Consider the following 15,059-nt stretch of genomic DNA (forward strand, 5'->3'; position numbering starts at 1 on the left):
CAAAGTGAGGACTTCATGGTAGATTTATGATGGGCTGTGATTAGTCGATTGTATCATGTCAGCTGTGATCAATTCCAAGGCATATCACTTGTCTACTTTCGAGGCTGAGATGTCTTCACAACTCGGATGAAGTAGAAGAACTAACGCAAATGACCAACCATGCCATTGTGTACAAAGTCATGGAGTTGAACCTTAGAGCTATGAAGCCAAATGCTGAAGTTGAGTTGTTAAGCCATATTATGAGCCTTATCATTTTGCAAGTGTGCATGAGCATCGAGCTAACATCTTTGTAGTTAGAACTAATTGATGGAAAAGCTTGTTCTTCATGCATTGTTTTTTGATGTATGGTATTATTGAATGATCGCTTGAAGATGAGATCTAACTATTGTTGAAATAGATTTCGAAGCCTTGCCCCCACAACCTCAGCCTCGATCTGTCCTACCAATATATCTCAATCTGTCCTATCAATATAGGTCAAGACCGTTGCCAATTTTGTTGCCATCGAGGATTAATTTGACTCAAGATGATGAGTTGGACTTGACGATGAGAGCTAGAGTGATGACTCAAGGATTCTAAAAACTGGGACGAAATTTGATAGTAGTTGTAGAGGACCAAAGCTATACTATAACCCCTATGAGCACCCTAAAACATATGCAAAAAGAGTCTGCTTGTCATAAGCTTCCTAAGAGAAGATCCTCCAATGTCTAAGTCTACATCGATAGAACAAAGAAGGTTCTAAGATAGAAAATGAAGATAGAAAACAAGTGAGCAGTGGAAATGAATGGAAAGTCAAAGTCCATATAGGAGGAAGAGGATAGCTCTATCAGTTCCAAAGAGGTTTAATCCTTTTGGTATATTACTAAGTCTGGAACTATAAGAAGCTCTCAAGTGGATCTTCACCGGCAAAAATTCTCTAAGCATACGAGTTCAAACTCAATCATACTCAAATGGATTTTAGACTTTTCAAGGACTTGTGTGCATTTAGAAGAACTTAGAAAAACATATAAAAAAACTACCAAAGACTGATCTAAAGAGACCTCAAAAAAGAGTATACGCGGACAAAGACTAAGGCCCATCGCGTCAAGGACATGCGAAAAATGCTAAGGATAACACATCTTAGAGTTTGTTACAATCCAATAAGATACAAATCTCACAATTAGAGAGATCGTTCCACTGTTATAAGTCAACTATCGCCAAGTGAAGGGAGACTTATATTTCACCATAGACCCTTAGGACGATCGCTTGACAGAAACTGATTGGCTCAGACGAAGAACTTCATGAATGATCTGCACCACACTCTTATTGATCCTTCATGCCTCACCATATGAATTGAATTGGAGATGTATCACCGATTTTATCTTAGCAAATGTTAATGGGCACCCCATGAGCATATCTTGCACCCTAGAACAATAGTCTTGCACCCTAAAAATGATATGTTAAGCTACTTGCAACATTAAAGTAGGGCTTCAACTTCATATTGAGATGGTAATGATCTAGGAGTCCTTGACCACTTGGGGGCCACTGATACACCATTCGCTTAAACGCCACTTTACCTTGATACAAATGCTACTAATTGACTACCGTTGCTCAAAGCACCAAAAATGGGGGCTAGATTATCATTTAGAGCCTTCACTGATTGACTACCGTTCCTAGTTAGCTCATATTAGCACCATTCCTGTCTCACTATGGTGCGAGGGGCAAAGGAGAAGCAGAACTTGTGGAAGGTACCTGTGGCCCCTAAAGTTTTGGTGCATTCAACAAGCGCATGCTGTGGCGTCAACTTTCCAAGAATCAATATTTCAACATGAGCACGTACGCCAAAACACAGTTTTCTGATCACAACTCGCATTTCACAGAAATTCCCTCCACATGATACGCATGCAGACTGGAAATAGTACTGCACTTCTACATACTCTGTATGGGAGTTGTAATCGCTCTTAGAGCAAGGCAACAACATGCCGCCGTCTCTCCCAGATCTCTGCGCTGCAGGGAAGCAAGCATTCTAAGAAGAGGTAGAACTTCCAACAGGACAAGAAAACGATGAAACGAACATTAGCAACCACCATGCTGCCAAACTTTTACAATATGGATATAATGAAAACACAGCAACCATTAAAATGCAAGAATAGTTTCCTTTTAGCAGATCCACAATCATGAAAATGACCTATAAAAATAAAATGAGATGCCTTTGCTTTAGCCTCCAATCTGAATGAGAAACTAGTAAAAATAATGCAGCATACCTTGAGTGATATACTGGCTTATCCATGCAGATTACCCCATGCAATTCATTTGGTGATATAATAAACCAGCAAGGAAACAGGAATCTTGGACTTACAGACACACCCAAGAACTTCCAGTATAAAAAATGAACATTTTAATTTGAATTACAATATTCCATCAACTGCACTTATGGGAACAAAAGGTTCAGCTTGTATCATCTGGCACCTGCACGGCAGAGTAATTATGAATAGAGTGGTTCGACACCCAAGGAGAGATTTTGATATGGTACAAAAGAAGGTAAAATGGAAATTTTGATATGAAAGGGAAAGAAGGTAACATCTCTAAAAAATCATCAGCTCTTACTTTTTCTTGCTCATCCAAATGTTACCATCTTCTAAATAAAAATCACCTTTGACCAAAAATTACCAAATAATAGTAAAAGTCAATCACCATATGGTACCCATGGACATTGATCGGTCACTAATACCATATATATACTCACTGGAGCAGCCAGAAGAGTAGAATATCTTCTTCCATATCACCAGGCTCTCAGATTCACACTAGTTTCCAATGTTGCATCATGTTTTTTGTGAAGTCAATTTTATGCAGCTACTGATGAGATTTATGAGCAACTAGTGTCATATTATGGTTACTTGCACATTGAAAAGAAATTGATAATGAGGTACATTTTTCTGCTATGACCTATGCCCCAATTCATTTCTTAACTACCTTTCAATTTTCACGCTGGATGATCCCATTATCGAATAAGTACTCCACAAATTCATCAATCAGATAGGGCCATGCACCCTGTGCATCATAGTTAGATAGTTGAGGATCAATTGTCTGCACCGAACAAGGAACAAATTAGAATACACAGAGACACATATCAATGGATTGTTTCATTTGACACAAGATAATTAACAAAAGTTATGGATATTGTAATAGAACACGATTATAAACAGGAAAAAGAATTTAAATGTAATAAAATTAGAAAAATTGAATAGGAAAACATGAAATAAATTTAATCCCAGATGCACATCCAACTAGCACATAAACTGTAAACTGAAAAAGAAAAGCATGTATATTCTATAAATAAAAGTATTGTACATGCTTTTATACACATGCAACAAGGTTCAAAAATCTGATTTTGGACAAGATTTTACATCCCGGAGGGATAGGGGGCATCCCGGCCATCCCATCCCATTCCTGAGAGAAAATGGCACCGAGATGAGATCGGAATTACGAAACCCATCCATGCAGGGAAAGAAGCAGAAAGTAGAAAGAAAAGAAGATGAGAAAAAGAAAAAAGTGAAAGGAAAGAAGAAGAAGAAAAATGAAAGAAAGGAATGAAGGAAGAAAGAAAAGAGAAAGAAGACGGAAAAGGAAAAGGAAAAAAAGAGAAAAGAAGGGGTAAGGAAAAAAAAAAGGAAAGAAAGAAAGGGATAAGAAAAGGAAAAAAAGGAAGGTAGAAGAAAAAAAAAAGAAAAGAAGGAAAATAAAAAGAAACAAAGAAAGGAAAGAAGAAAAAGAAAGAGATGGAGGATATCTACAGGATGAATGATTGGGAAGGCTACCAAGATGGAACAGGACAATGGAGCCTCCCGTTCCATGAAGATATTGGGACACCTCTATCCCTCAGGATTTAAAACTTTGGTTTTGGGTGGTTTTGGGTTCTAAGTGTCAGTTTTAGCAGTTTCACTGCAGTTTTAGCAATTTTGGAAAATTATTAAGAATTTTTACAACCAATAAATATGTAAAGTAAAATATATTACGGATATATCCATATCAGCATATATGTACTCCAATAGAACTACAAACGGATGTGAAGTAGATAACCTTTTATCATATTATGTACCAGGTACCAACAACTAACTCATAAATTATGAAAAAGACTACAATTAGATATATCTCATCTATTTGCCTACAACTAAACTCCAGCAAATGCAGGCTATAATCTGAAGAATACGTGCTCCTGAAAAGATTGTACAGGCATAGGTGCTTAAGAGTATCAGCTATGCAAGAATGCAAGCGATGTGCCGTTTATAAGCATGTCTCTATCTGCATGGATTGCCCCGGAGTATCCTACTGTGATTACAGAAATACAATGTGATACCAGTCTGGAAAAAAACATATGCAACAAACAATTAACATGTACCTTGACAAATTCCAATAGCTGAGACCAGGTGTCCCTTGAGATTGCCTTGTTATGCCTGACCTGAATCAGAAAGCTTGTCATAGCACTAGGGTAACATAAGTTGCAGCAAAGAAATTAGATGAACAAAGTCAAAATGGATCTAGAAGGATGAAGTGTAAAGGTAGTGCAGCAAAAGCATGCAGCAGAAGCAGCAGAATAACTAAAGTGTATTCTACAGATACAACCTTGGCAATATATATTATATCAAGCAAAAAAAAAAAAAATTATCAAAATAGGTAAGTTATTATATCTATTGATGCAAAAATATGACGTAGTTAAATTTTCATTCTCATAAAAGAAATTTGAATGGACGAAATCATGCAACAAATTTATTAAATAGAAAATGGTAAAAGTACTACTTGTAAGAACTGGCACCAATGGTCAACTAAGGGCCAATGCTTTTCAGCAAAAAGTAACTGCCACATGCCAATAGCTGTATCCAGTGCCAGAGATTTTTGACCCTGCAATTATCACAGCATGTAAAAAACTCAGGCAAAAACAGAAAGCAGCGTCATGATTAATAGAAGAATGTAAGCTCCACAAATTCATCAATCATTGTTCTCAGTTGGGTGACTCATCACAATTTGTTCTGTACTTTAAAAATTCATTACCTCTTACTAAGTGATTGAGTTACAGTTCTTATTAAGGATCATTAAATTTCCCAATTAGTTGATGGGATTAATCATTCGTTTTTCCAAAAAAAATCAAGGCCCAAGAAAAATATGAAGAAGATGAAAAGGAAATAAAATCATCAATCATTCAGCAAACTTGTCTAACTGTATCCACAGCTAAAGCTGATCAAGGATATCAAGAGGCAAAACAGATTATAAGGGAAAACAACTAATTTATACCTTCTCTTTAGCCCAACCAAATGCAAAGTTGTATATCTCACGAAATTTATCTGTATGACAAAGAACCAAGCAAACATCAATTCAATAAGAAATCACTTTTCCACCCGAAGGAAGTCATTCTGCACAACAAAGTTGTCACAAACATAAAAAATATTCACCAAGCACCAAAAACACATTTACATCAACCTGTACCATATGGTTTCACTTTCTTTTGTTTTTAAATTTTAACTCCACAAGCAACAATTTTAAGCACATTTCAATAAAGCAAATACCACATCACTTCCCGAAAATATAGAAAGTACATACTTTCATCTTTAAGCTCAGTACGCAGTGATGGTAATTTTTCACGAAATTTTTCAATCGAATCTACCCTGCATGAAAATGATTTGGTTTTAGCAGCTTCTTTACTGCTATAATAATAAAACATTGAAAATAAAAATGGGAAACAAATTATCAGCATAGAGGGCTAATGTCCCACCCAAGTGATTGTAATCCACTTATAAACTCCTGTCGAGAGAACTCACACATTGTGGCAGCCTTCATATGCCAAGATACAACCAACTGTTGCAAACACAGAAATCAGTCACAGCACCTTTGCAGAAGGTAAACATAAAGGTGACTGCTGTAAAATTTTAAAGCAAAATAGCAAATATTATGGGAACTGCATCCTTGGCACACAGGCAAAGTTTGCTGCACAGAAGAAGAAGCATCCAGCTATATCAGGTTAACAGAACCAATTATTATCATTATTTGACATCAGCAGTTCCTGATTGAACACAACTAATCTATCTCATTGTCAAATTACAATCAAATTTAATCGGCAAAGTCAGTCACATCCAGGTGGTTGGCTTCATGGTCTAGAATTTGATCTAGGAGTTCTTTAAAAAGGTTATATGATGAACACTAATTCTGATGATGAACCTTTTTCAATCGTTGTTGCCAACTTCCCAATTAAAGCAACTTTGGGAAAGAGAAGGGTCTGCCATGAAACTTGGAAAACCAGTTGGCAAAGCAAACCTACTTTAATGGATACAAGCAGGGAGAGAACTTTCCAAACTCCCTATAGAATTGCACATATACAAAGGACAATGATAAATAGCAAACTGCAGTCATCTTTCATGTACAAAATAACTATCTAAGAAAGGCAAAAACTTAATCCTGAAATTCAACCCTCTAAATCCATTGGACAAGTCCACAGAAAAGCTTCCATATTCTACTTAAAATCCAAATACTCATACATGGTTATAGAGAAGTTTCTTTGGAAATTTAGTATACCTGGGAAGTTACCATGTTAATGCAAAGGCATCTGAAAAATAAAGTTGCCACATTACATAACAACCAGCTCAGTTACAGTCATCATCATAGCAGTCCAGCATAAAAACCATTTATATTTGTTGGCTAAGAATAGCATACTTTATTCAAAGAAATGAGTTGCTCATATTAGAAATGTACGCACCATAACAATATCTTGAGGATCCACCTGCAAGAGCCAAATGAAAAAAATAGTGTCACTGGCCATGTAGGGAATTTATAAAAAAGAATGAAATAAATACTCATATGATGAAAATAGAACTTCTAGTTGCATGGTCCAGGAAAACCAAGTAGACATAAATGATGCACCAGTTATAACATTATATTCTGTACCATAGTGATTTTTTTTTTTTTGTGGTTCGCAAAATATCTAACAACTAGAGGGAAAGTGAAAGATTACTTCAAGTAATTTATCTTGATGGTTCTCCTTTGTCATATACAACAACTGGAAGGCAAAAGCTGTGAGTACTCCAACTAATAGCAAGTATACAACAGCTCTTGCAATTATAGTCACTGAACATGATGATTACAGACCAATCAAGACAACATTATAAATCTACCAACATAAATAGGAGTTTGACAACTCCATCATGTACCTTTCCATGTGTCTGGACTCTGGAAAGCGTGCATGCATGCGTGCATACACAAGCGTGCCAAAAATGACCTTTCAGATGAAAAGAACTTAAGGATAAATAACTACATATTTTCTTCAGAAAAGGTGAATGTGCTCATCCATTGGACTTTGGAATAATGACTAACAATCACATTATTGATTATTGGGATTTCAAATATCTGATTCTTTTTCTGTAGAAAGGAAGCTATGATAGACTTGGAAACATTTCCAGATGTGGTTTAATGTTATTCAGCTATGTCTTGGGCAGGTGGACAAATATTCCTCTTCATTACCATGTGCGATTTTACATGCCCATCCAGCTAATTGACAACCACAGCTAAGAGGATTGTGGGTGCCGGGCAAGAGTTTTCATGGTGCATATGCATGCTGATGGGAATGGGGAGGAAAAATAAATTAACAATATAGTAACAAATTTGAGAAACAGAAACCATGACATAACCTAGAGGTTCAATCTTGGCAGATATAGATCAACCAAGAAATTCAAGGTCATGTATACAAGGCATGTTTGTAATTTTAAACTACAAAGAAACTTTTTTATTAGTATTAAGCATTAGACTGTCGCCACATGGTTATTCATGGTTGTTATAAGGTTTCGAATCTTAACATGATGTTTCTGCTGCTTTGTCATCAAGCAAGTGTGGTATCAGTAAATTGTCATTCCAGTCATTTGTCTCCAAAGTGTCTTATCGAGCATCTCTGGGTCTAAGCTTACAGGCTTTAACTTCTAATGAGAGTCAGATCTGCCCTAAATGAGTGCAACAGAAGGTTTCACACATGCAAAGAGGAACGAGGAAGTGAAGATTTTGGTTATTAAACTTATTTTCATGTGCTTTCAGAAAGACTGAAGATCCATGTTTTGAAGCCAAACTGACTAGCCCAGTCTACCCAAGTCTGATTAAAAAGGTCAAGAAGAGAATAAGAGAGAACAAGTAAAATGAAATCAAAATAGAAAGGATGCAACAATCAATAAAATAAATATTAATCACAGTTCAAACTAAAGAACTGCCTTAGGAATCCAGCATTATTCAAAACTTCAAATTACTCCTTTAGCTCATGGGGGTCTTCTTTTTGTGTGCGCTCTTTTTCTTCAGTTTCAACCAGGTCCCAATCTAGTAAAAAATGAAGAAAATCAAAAAGGGAGCTGAGAGTTATCGTTATTTCTTAAATTAACGGCCATTTACTGTAGTAGCCAAATTTTCACAAAACAGAAGTTCGCTTCAAAAATGATTGGTATTAAAATATCTCAATTTTGTTATATTTTGGATAAGGAAAAGTCACACAGTAATTATACTGTGCTATACTATTATCACGATTTTTTACAGCTCCAGTAAGGAGCAAACCTATCTGGTTGGATCTTGGCACAACTAAAAGCAGCAAAGAAGCAGAAGAACAAGGCCTTTAGCCACCCCTTTCCACTGAACAAAAAGGCCAAATATAAAGATTTGACCAGACTTTTCTTGGACCCGACTGAAGTTTAGTTTCCTTATGTTATCTTCCAGTTTAAGTTTCAGATTTGTTAAGTAGATGTTGGAAGGGTTTTGGATGCACAACACCACAGATTATTATTTCTTATAGTTGGTCACTTGTCCAGGTCTGATGGATGCCCAAACAAATTAGAATCCATCACCCAATAGGTCTAAATTTACTTTCCTTCTCAACAGTCCAACTAAATTAAGGAATCAACAAGAGACTGGCCACACCGTTCACATGCATGTTAGCTGGCTTTATTGTTTTCTATTCGAGAAGCCCTATTAGGAACCAAAAAAGAAGCTGATTGAATCCATTAAAAGATTGGGAGTGGCTGGCTGTTTGAGTGGTGATTGGCCAGATAAGCAGGAAACTTTAATGAAAGACGGAAGGCTATAGGCCCCTCTTCCCTTGTTGTCCATATCCCATATTTTTCCTCTCTCCAGTTTTATTAAATTCTTCTCTCTGCTTTCAACCAAATTAAATCTATTTATTCACAAGCAGTCCTCAAACGTCCATCAGAACTACAGCACATCCATGTCAAGCAAAATTTTTATGTGACTCAATCAAATTCCAAAGGGGTGTTTCAACCACAAAAGAATGTGTCTATTCAAGGGTAAGCTTAGCTAAGATTTTTGTTTTTCCGAAGATGGGAACACCCATTGGAGCCTCAACTAGATGGAATAGCTCTAACCAACAATATGTTAGGTTGACATTGTCCAACCTAATATTAGTAAACATAATCTAATAAAATATACAATCTAAATATCATAAGCTTTTTAAGCAATCATCATTGTTGATCATCACACAAGACTTTTCCCATTATAATGGTATCCCTTGGCAGCCTTCCGACAAAACTAATTTTAAATAATATGAAAAAGTTGTCAATCAAATCAATCACAGGGTTTGGATATGAACCATGTTAGATATTTGGACTTCTACAGGAATCAAGAATCATGATAGTTAATAATCTAGACTTTTAAGAACTTGAAGACAATTCAAACCACCAACAACCTGATTGATGCATTGCCTAAAATGCCTTCTTTGCAGGTAGTCAATAGCTCAAGTTCCATGAGGTGTTCCACATTTTTTATCACCTCCTTGATGCAGGTACTCTAGTAGGTGCAAGTGGGAACCGATGTTGCATGGATGAAGCACATCATGTTCTCATGAAGGATCACAAATAGTACAGTAAGGATTTGGTGTGTCGTTTGGGCCAATGAACCACATTTTTTCATAATCTGCATAGTGAAGTCTATGTAATCCTGCCATTCAGGCCTTCTACATCTTTTTTGAAAGAAAAATGGATTTTTACCAATAAAATGCTAAATAAAATGTTACTCATGTCACCAAAACAGCCAAGGTAAGAGTAAAAAACCCCTCCACCCACGGAAAGAAAAAGAAAATAAGAGAAAACTACCAACCCAATCATCTGCAGGAATTGTTGCTAACCAATAAGTTTTTTAATTACAGAGATCTCAGCCACCTCAGAAGTTGTCTGATACTGAGACGGACAAAGATCTTAGTTTATCTTGGCTGAGATAAGAAATTCGTTAAAAAAACGAAAAAGCCAAGATTTCAGAGATCCCAACCGATCCTACAGGAATCAAGACTTCTGATATCTCAGTTAATATGGTAGACCGTGATTAACTCCCATCTTAAGATCATTATTTGAATTTTTTTGATGATTAAAAATAAATAAATTTAAGATTCTAAAAAGCAAAATTGAAAATCTCAGCCAATCTTTTGATAGCATATCGGCCAGTATATCGGGATATATCAATCTATATCAGACAAAAATAGTTTGGACCAAGATATAGGTTTTATCCTATTGGTGACTGCTTGCTATAGCTATACAAACCTATATTTTGGCTGAGATGCTCATATTTTCAAGTGGAAACAACAGATTTTATCCACAAGCATCCCAACAATCACAACTATCCCAGTCAGAAATCCACTTAGATTTCCTTTACAAACATGCCAATCTTTTGATATATATCGGGATATATCAATCTATATCAGACAAAAATAGTTTAGACCAAGATATAGGTTTTATCCGATCGGTGACTGCTTGCTATAGCTATACAAACCTATATTTTGGCTAAGATGCTCAGATATTTTCAAGTGGAAACAACAGATTTTATCCACAAGCATCCCAACAATCACAACTATCCCAGTCAGAAATCCACTTAGATTTCCTTTACATACATAGATAAGATCGATCTAAAATAACAGCAGGTCATGAAAAAGAGCAATAAATTGGGTGAGGAGAAGAATATATACTTCAAATTTCCTGTTTTCTAACAGCAAATTTCTAAATTTATTCTCTGCATTTTTTTTTTGTTTTCTGCCTTATGACCTGTAAGTTATGATCATGGTTCACCAAACCGGGCTGAACCAGGCGGTTCGGGGCATGCCAAACCGTACCGGCAGCTAACTGGTGCAGTTTGGGCATGCGATTTGGAATGCTGACAAAAATGAAGCGAGAGAGAAGAAAAGAGAGGAAGAGGGAGAGGTGAGGGAAAGAGAGAGGAAGGCCGACGGTGGCTGGCCAAGACTCTGGATCTACACGGTCCTCCACAAGAGATTGAGAAGAGAGAGATAAAGAGAGAGGGAAAGGGAGGGGAGAGGAGGGAGAGGAAGGCGGCCAGAGGGCCACCAGATGGCCGCCGAACGGTCCAAAACCCCTTCCAACCACCGCAGGGTTGAAACAAGAGCTTCGCCCCTATGTCGTCGGATTTTTTAAAAAAATCCGACATACAGTGAAGTCGGCAAACTCGACTTTTAAAAAACCCAGTGTCAAATTTTTTTTAAAAAAATCCACGATGGCCGCGAGGGGCGGCGGCCACCACGGCCTTCCTACCGCCTTCCCCTCCCTCCTCTCCTCTCTCTATCTCTCCCTCTTCTTAGTTTCTCTTGTGGAGGATCGTGAAGCCTAAAAGGCCTCAGCAGCCACCCTGTGGCCTCTACGGCCCTCCAGTGGCCAACGCAGGCATCTCCTCCGGCTACCCATTCCTTTCCTCCCTCTCCCTCCCTTCTCTTTCTTTTTCTCCCCAGTTCATCTCCCATTTCCATATCGGTTTGGATCTGGTACAATCCGGTACAAAGGTATACCGACTCATACTGACGGCCAGCCAGCACGAGATTTGATTTTGAGTTGACAATCCTTGATTAAGATTATTGTTTTTGTATACTTGCCTTATATCCCCAAAGTTCATTGAAAGATCACATGGATAATAACAAACTTGTGGCCTATCATCCCATAAGAAAGCTCAGCTTTTGGGCTAACAAAAAGGAGAATTAAGAATTACTAAATAAATCAAAACATTACAATATTTAGAGAATTTAAAACAACCGACAAATTTATAAATGAATTGGTGCAGAAGGTCAAAGCATGGTTAGAAAAAACACATAAATGAGAGCACACGAGAAAATACAACCAAGATGTATGTAATACAACCAACCAAAACCTACCTGCAAATCATTGCAAAGAAGAGAGACACCATCAACCATGATCATATCAACATAAGGGTCTGCAAAAATCAAAGAAGATAGCGGGAATCACAATCTGAAGCATGATAACCTTGTGCCCATAATTTGGGCCAAATAAAACAATGACGGCGTGAAAAGAATAGATTAGATAATGTTCTTATTTATCACTTCCATGATAATGTAGCCAATGCTGAAACACCATATCTAAAACATAACTAAGAAGATAATCTTGTTTGAGTGATTATGATAGCGTTCAAAATCACCCAACACCAGTAAATGTTAAATTTCCAGATCATCGCTCTGGCCAGCTCCTCAATGATTTAAAATTGCGTATGGTTCTGTCAGTTTCTAAGATTTTGATCTGTCCATACACAAATTCACCACCAAAACGGACAGTGACTACAATTAAAAAAGTTCATGGGCCCGAGACCTTTTCTACAAATAAAAAAATTCATCAGTCAAACAGCACTAATGAAAGATATGGTAATCAATTGAAAAAAAAAAAGAATGACAGCCTTCAAGTAACAGTGACCAAAAATGTATTCACCCAACTAGCTTACACCTCAAGCATTAAGCCTTCAAGTAACAGTTACCAAAAATGTATTCAACCAACTAGCTTACACTGCAAGCATTTCCTTTCTCAATTTCATCATCTAGAAGTGCATCATAAACAAAAAAAAAGTAAGTCATGAAGGAAAAGGAAGTTCATCATAGATTAATTATCAGAAGTTCTCCACTCTATAGCATCACTCATTACTTGGAATAAATTAGCATTAATCGACAGCAGCACCTGCTATAAATAGTAAACCATGCACCGAAGAACAAGATAGTGATCCCTTTTCTAACTAAATTCTTTTTAGAGTCAGGGCAACTTTAAATGACTATGAAGCAAAAGAAATTTAGGAACAAGATTTGCCATCTCCATGCCGGACGCTGTATCAGTAACATCTAGGTATAATGTTGGTATAACGTCGGTACAATTGGTTTAGGGGTTGGTCCAGCATACTGACACTTGGTATGGCTCTTATACCATATATCAATGCAGCACCGATACAATATAATATGCTCCGTATGCATTGGTATCGATCAATACAGTGTACCATGGTTAGGAAGGTACAACATAGAAGGTATTGGAATATTAGTAGATCATATAGAAAAGGATCGAGTGGCAATTCCTTTTTTAGTTAGGATAACTTTTAAAGGCAACATGGACCATCAAATATAAAGGTGGCTGACATAGTACTCAATAGATCACATTACTAAGACCTTGTTTGACATTGTTGTATGTAGTAGAGCTTTTGTTTGTTGAGCTTTTAAGTTTAATAAAAATTTGCTTGCTATGTAGTAACTATATTTCTATAATGCTCTAGAAATTTAAAACATCTATTTGATGACCACACCAAAAAAGTGCTTTTAGTATTAGAAAAAGATCATAAAGGATATTATATAGTATTTTCAGACATCTAATTATTTTTACTATCATTTATTATAACATATTCTTAATTTATAAATTATTTATCTTGATATTTAATCTAAATTATATAACAAAGAATAAATTTCTAAATTTACTATAAAAATACAGCAATATTTTTATGATATAATCATATAATATTATTTTAATAATGTAATAATATAATATTATTATTTTAGTACATTGAAAAAGTACCATATATTATAACTGTATTATACTATTATTATAACTATATTATAGTATAACCGTTTTATATTATTGTAATATGATTACCATAAAATATATTATTATACTATCATATCATAAGTAATATAATTTTATGATATTATGATATTATATTATATTATATTAGGCTTAATTATCTGTTGGTGCAGAATTCCGCCGAAGCCGGAGTTGCTGGAGTTGAGATGACCGCGGCCGCCGCCGGGACCTGCAAGGGAAGTCTAAACCGGAGTTGGGAGTGCTCCGGCAAGACCCTCCGACGCTCAAGTCAGTACTCTGCTTCAACAGAAATGGAGTGCTCGAGTGAGAATTTTAGCAGAGTTTCGAGATAGAGTTTAGAGCTTAGAGAAGAACGTATCTGGGGGTCTCTTTTTATAGACGGAGAGCGTAACTGATTGACAGCGACGTCTGTAACCGCCTGGTAGTGGGCTGTTCAGAGCCGCGCGGAGTTTGTTACGGAGAGTAATGGCATTAGGGGTCGTTCAGGGCCACGTGGAGTTTGTTACGGAGAGTGGAGTGGTGTCCGTTGTCGTGACTTATCAGAGAGTGGTGGAGCCATACGGAATCCGTTGCAGAGAGTGGAGTAGGGTAGTGGCCATTGTCGTGACTGCCAGAGAGTTCGGATCTGTCGGCTGGAGCTCGGCTAGGATATCTGATGGAGCGGAATGGCTCTCTATCCCGTCGATCTAGGAGAAGCTCGGATGTTTCCGAGACTGCTGACGAGTCTACTGTTGTCGGATGCCTCAGACGCTGATGCTACAGGCGGAAGTCATTTGCTGTAGAAGCTCGGATGGAGACTTTCTGTTGGTGAAGTTCGGTAGGAGTCCGATTGCTAGAAAAGTCCGTCTGGGATTCGCCTGATGTGAAAACTCGTCTAAAGATTATCCGCCGGAGAAGTCCGATTTCATGAAGAATCTGACGAAGGGTCGGCCGGCGGTGGACTTCGGATAGCGTTGGGGAGGTTCGGCAGACACCGGAGACGATCGGCCGTTGTAGAAATCCAGCTGCCGGAGTCCGTCCGTCGTAGAAGCTCGTCCGATATCCATCCGCTATGAAAGTTCGGACGGAGTCTGATTTTTGTAGAAGGCTGAAAGGAGATCGCTTATTGTAGAAGCTCGGTCGAAGATCGGTTGTCGTGGGAGCTCGAAGTAGCGACCTGGCCGGTGGATCCTGTCCCATTGTAGAAGCTCGTCTGGG

At 37.3% G+C, this 15,059-nt stretch overlaps 1 protein-coding gene across 1 annotated transcript in view; it reads right to left on the minus strand.

Moving 5' to 3' along the window:
- Positions 1-2,092: 2,092 nt before the first annotated feature.
- LOC105034406 (uncharacterized) overlaps positions 2,093-15,059 on the minus strand; it is a 36,938-nt gene continuing 23,971 nt past the window's right edge. Inside the window, exons 4-12 of the mRNA XM_010909555.3 lie at positions 12,152-12,210; positions 6,722-6,745; positions 5,744-5,826; positions 5,572-5,636; positions 5,266-5,315; positions 4,774-4,875; positions 4,376-4,435; positions 2,950-3,063; positions 2,093-2,445 (exon numbers count right to left, since the gene is read on the minus strand). Of these exons, the coding sequence (XP_010907857.1) occupies positions 2,953-3,063; positions 4,376-4,435; positions 4,774-4,875; positions 5,266-5,315; positions 5,572-5,636; positions 5,744-5,826; positions 6,722-6,745; positions 12,152-12,210 (554 nt within the window). The 3' untranslated portion in view covers positions 2,093-2,445; positions 2,950-2,952. The remainder of the gene's footprint in view (positions 2,446-2,949; positions 3,064-4,375; positions 4,436-4,773; positions 4,876-5,265; positions 5,316-5,571; positions 5,637-5,743; positions 5,827-6,721; positions 6,746-12,151; positions 12,211-15,059) is intronic.

The sequence above is a fragment of the Elaeis guineensis genome, chromosome 15, assembly GCF_000442705.2.
Source record: "Elaeis guineensis isolate ETL-2024a chromosome 15, EG11, whole genome shotgun sequence".
Lineage (NCBI taxonomy): Eukaryota > Viridiplantae > Streptophyta > Magnoliopsida > Arecales > Arecaceae > Elaeis > Elaeis guineensis.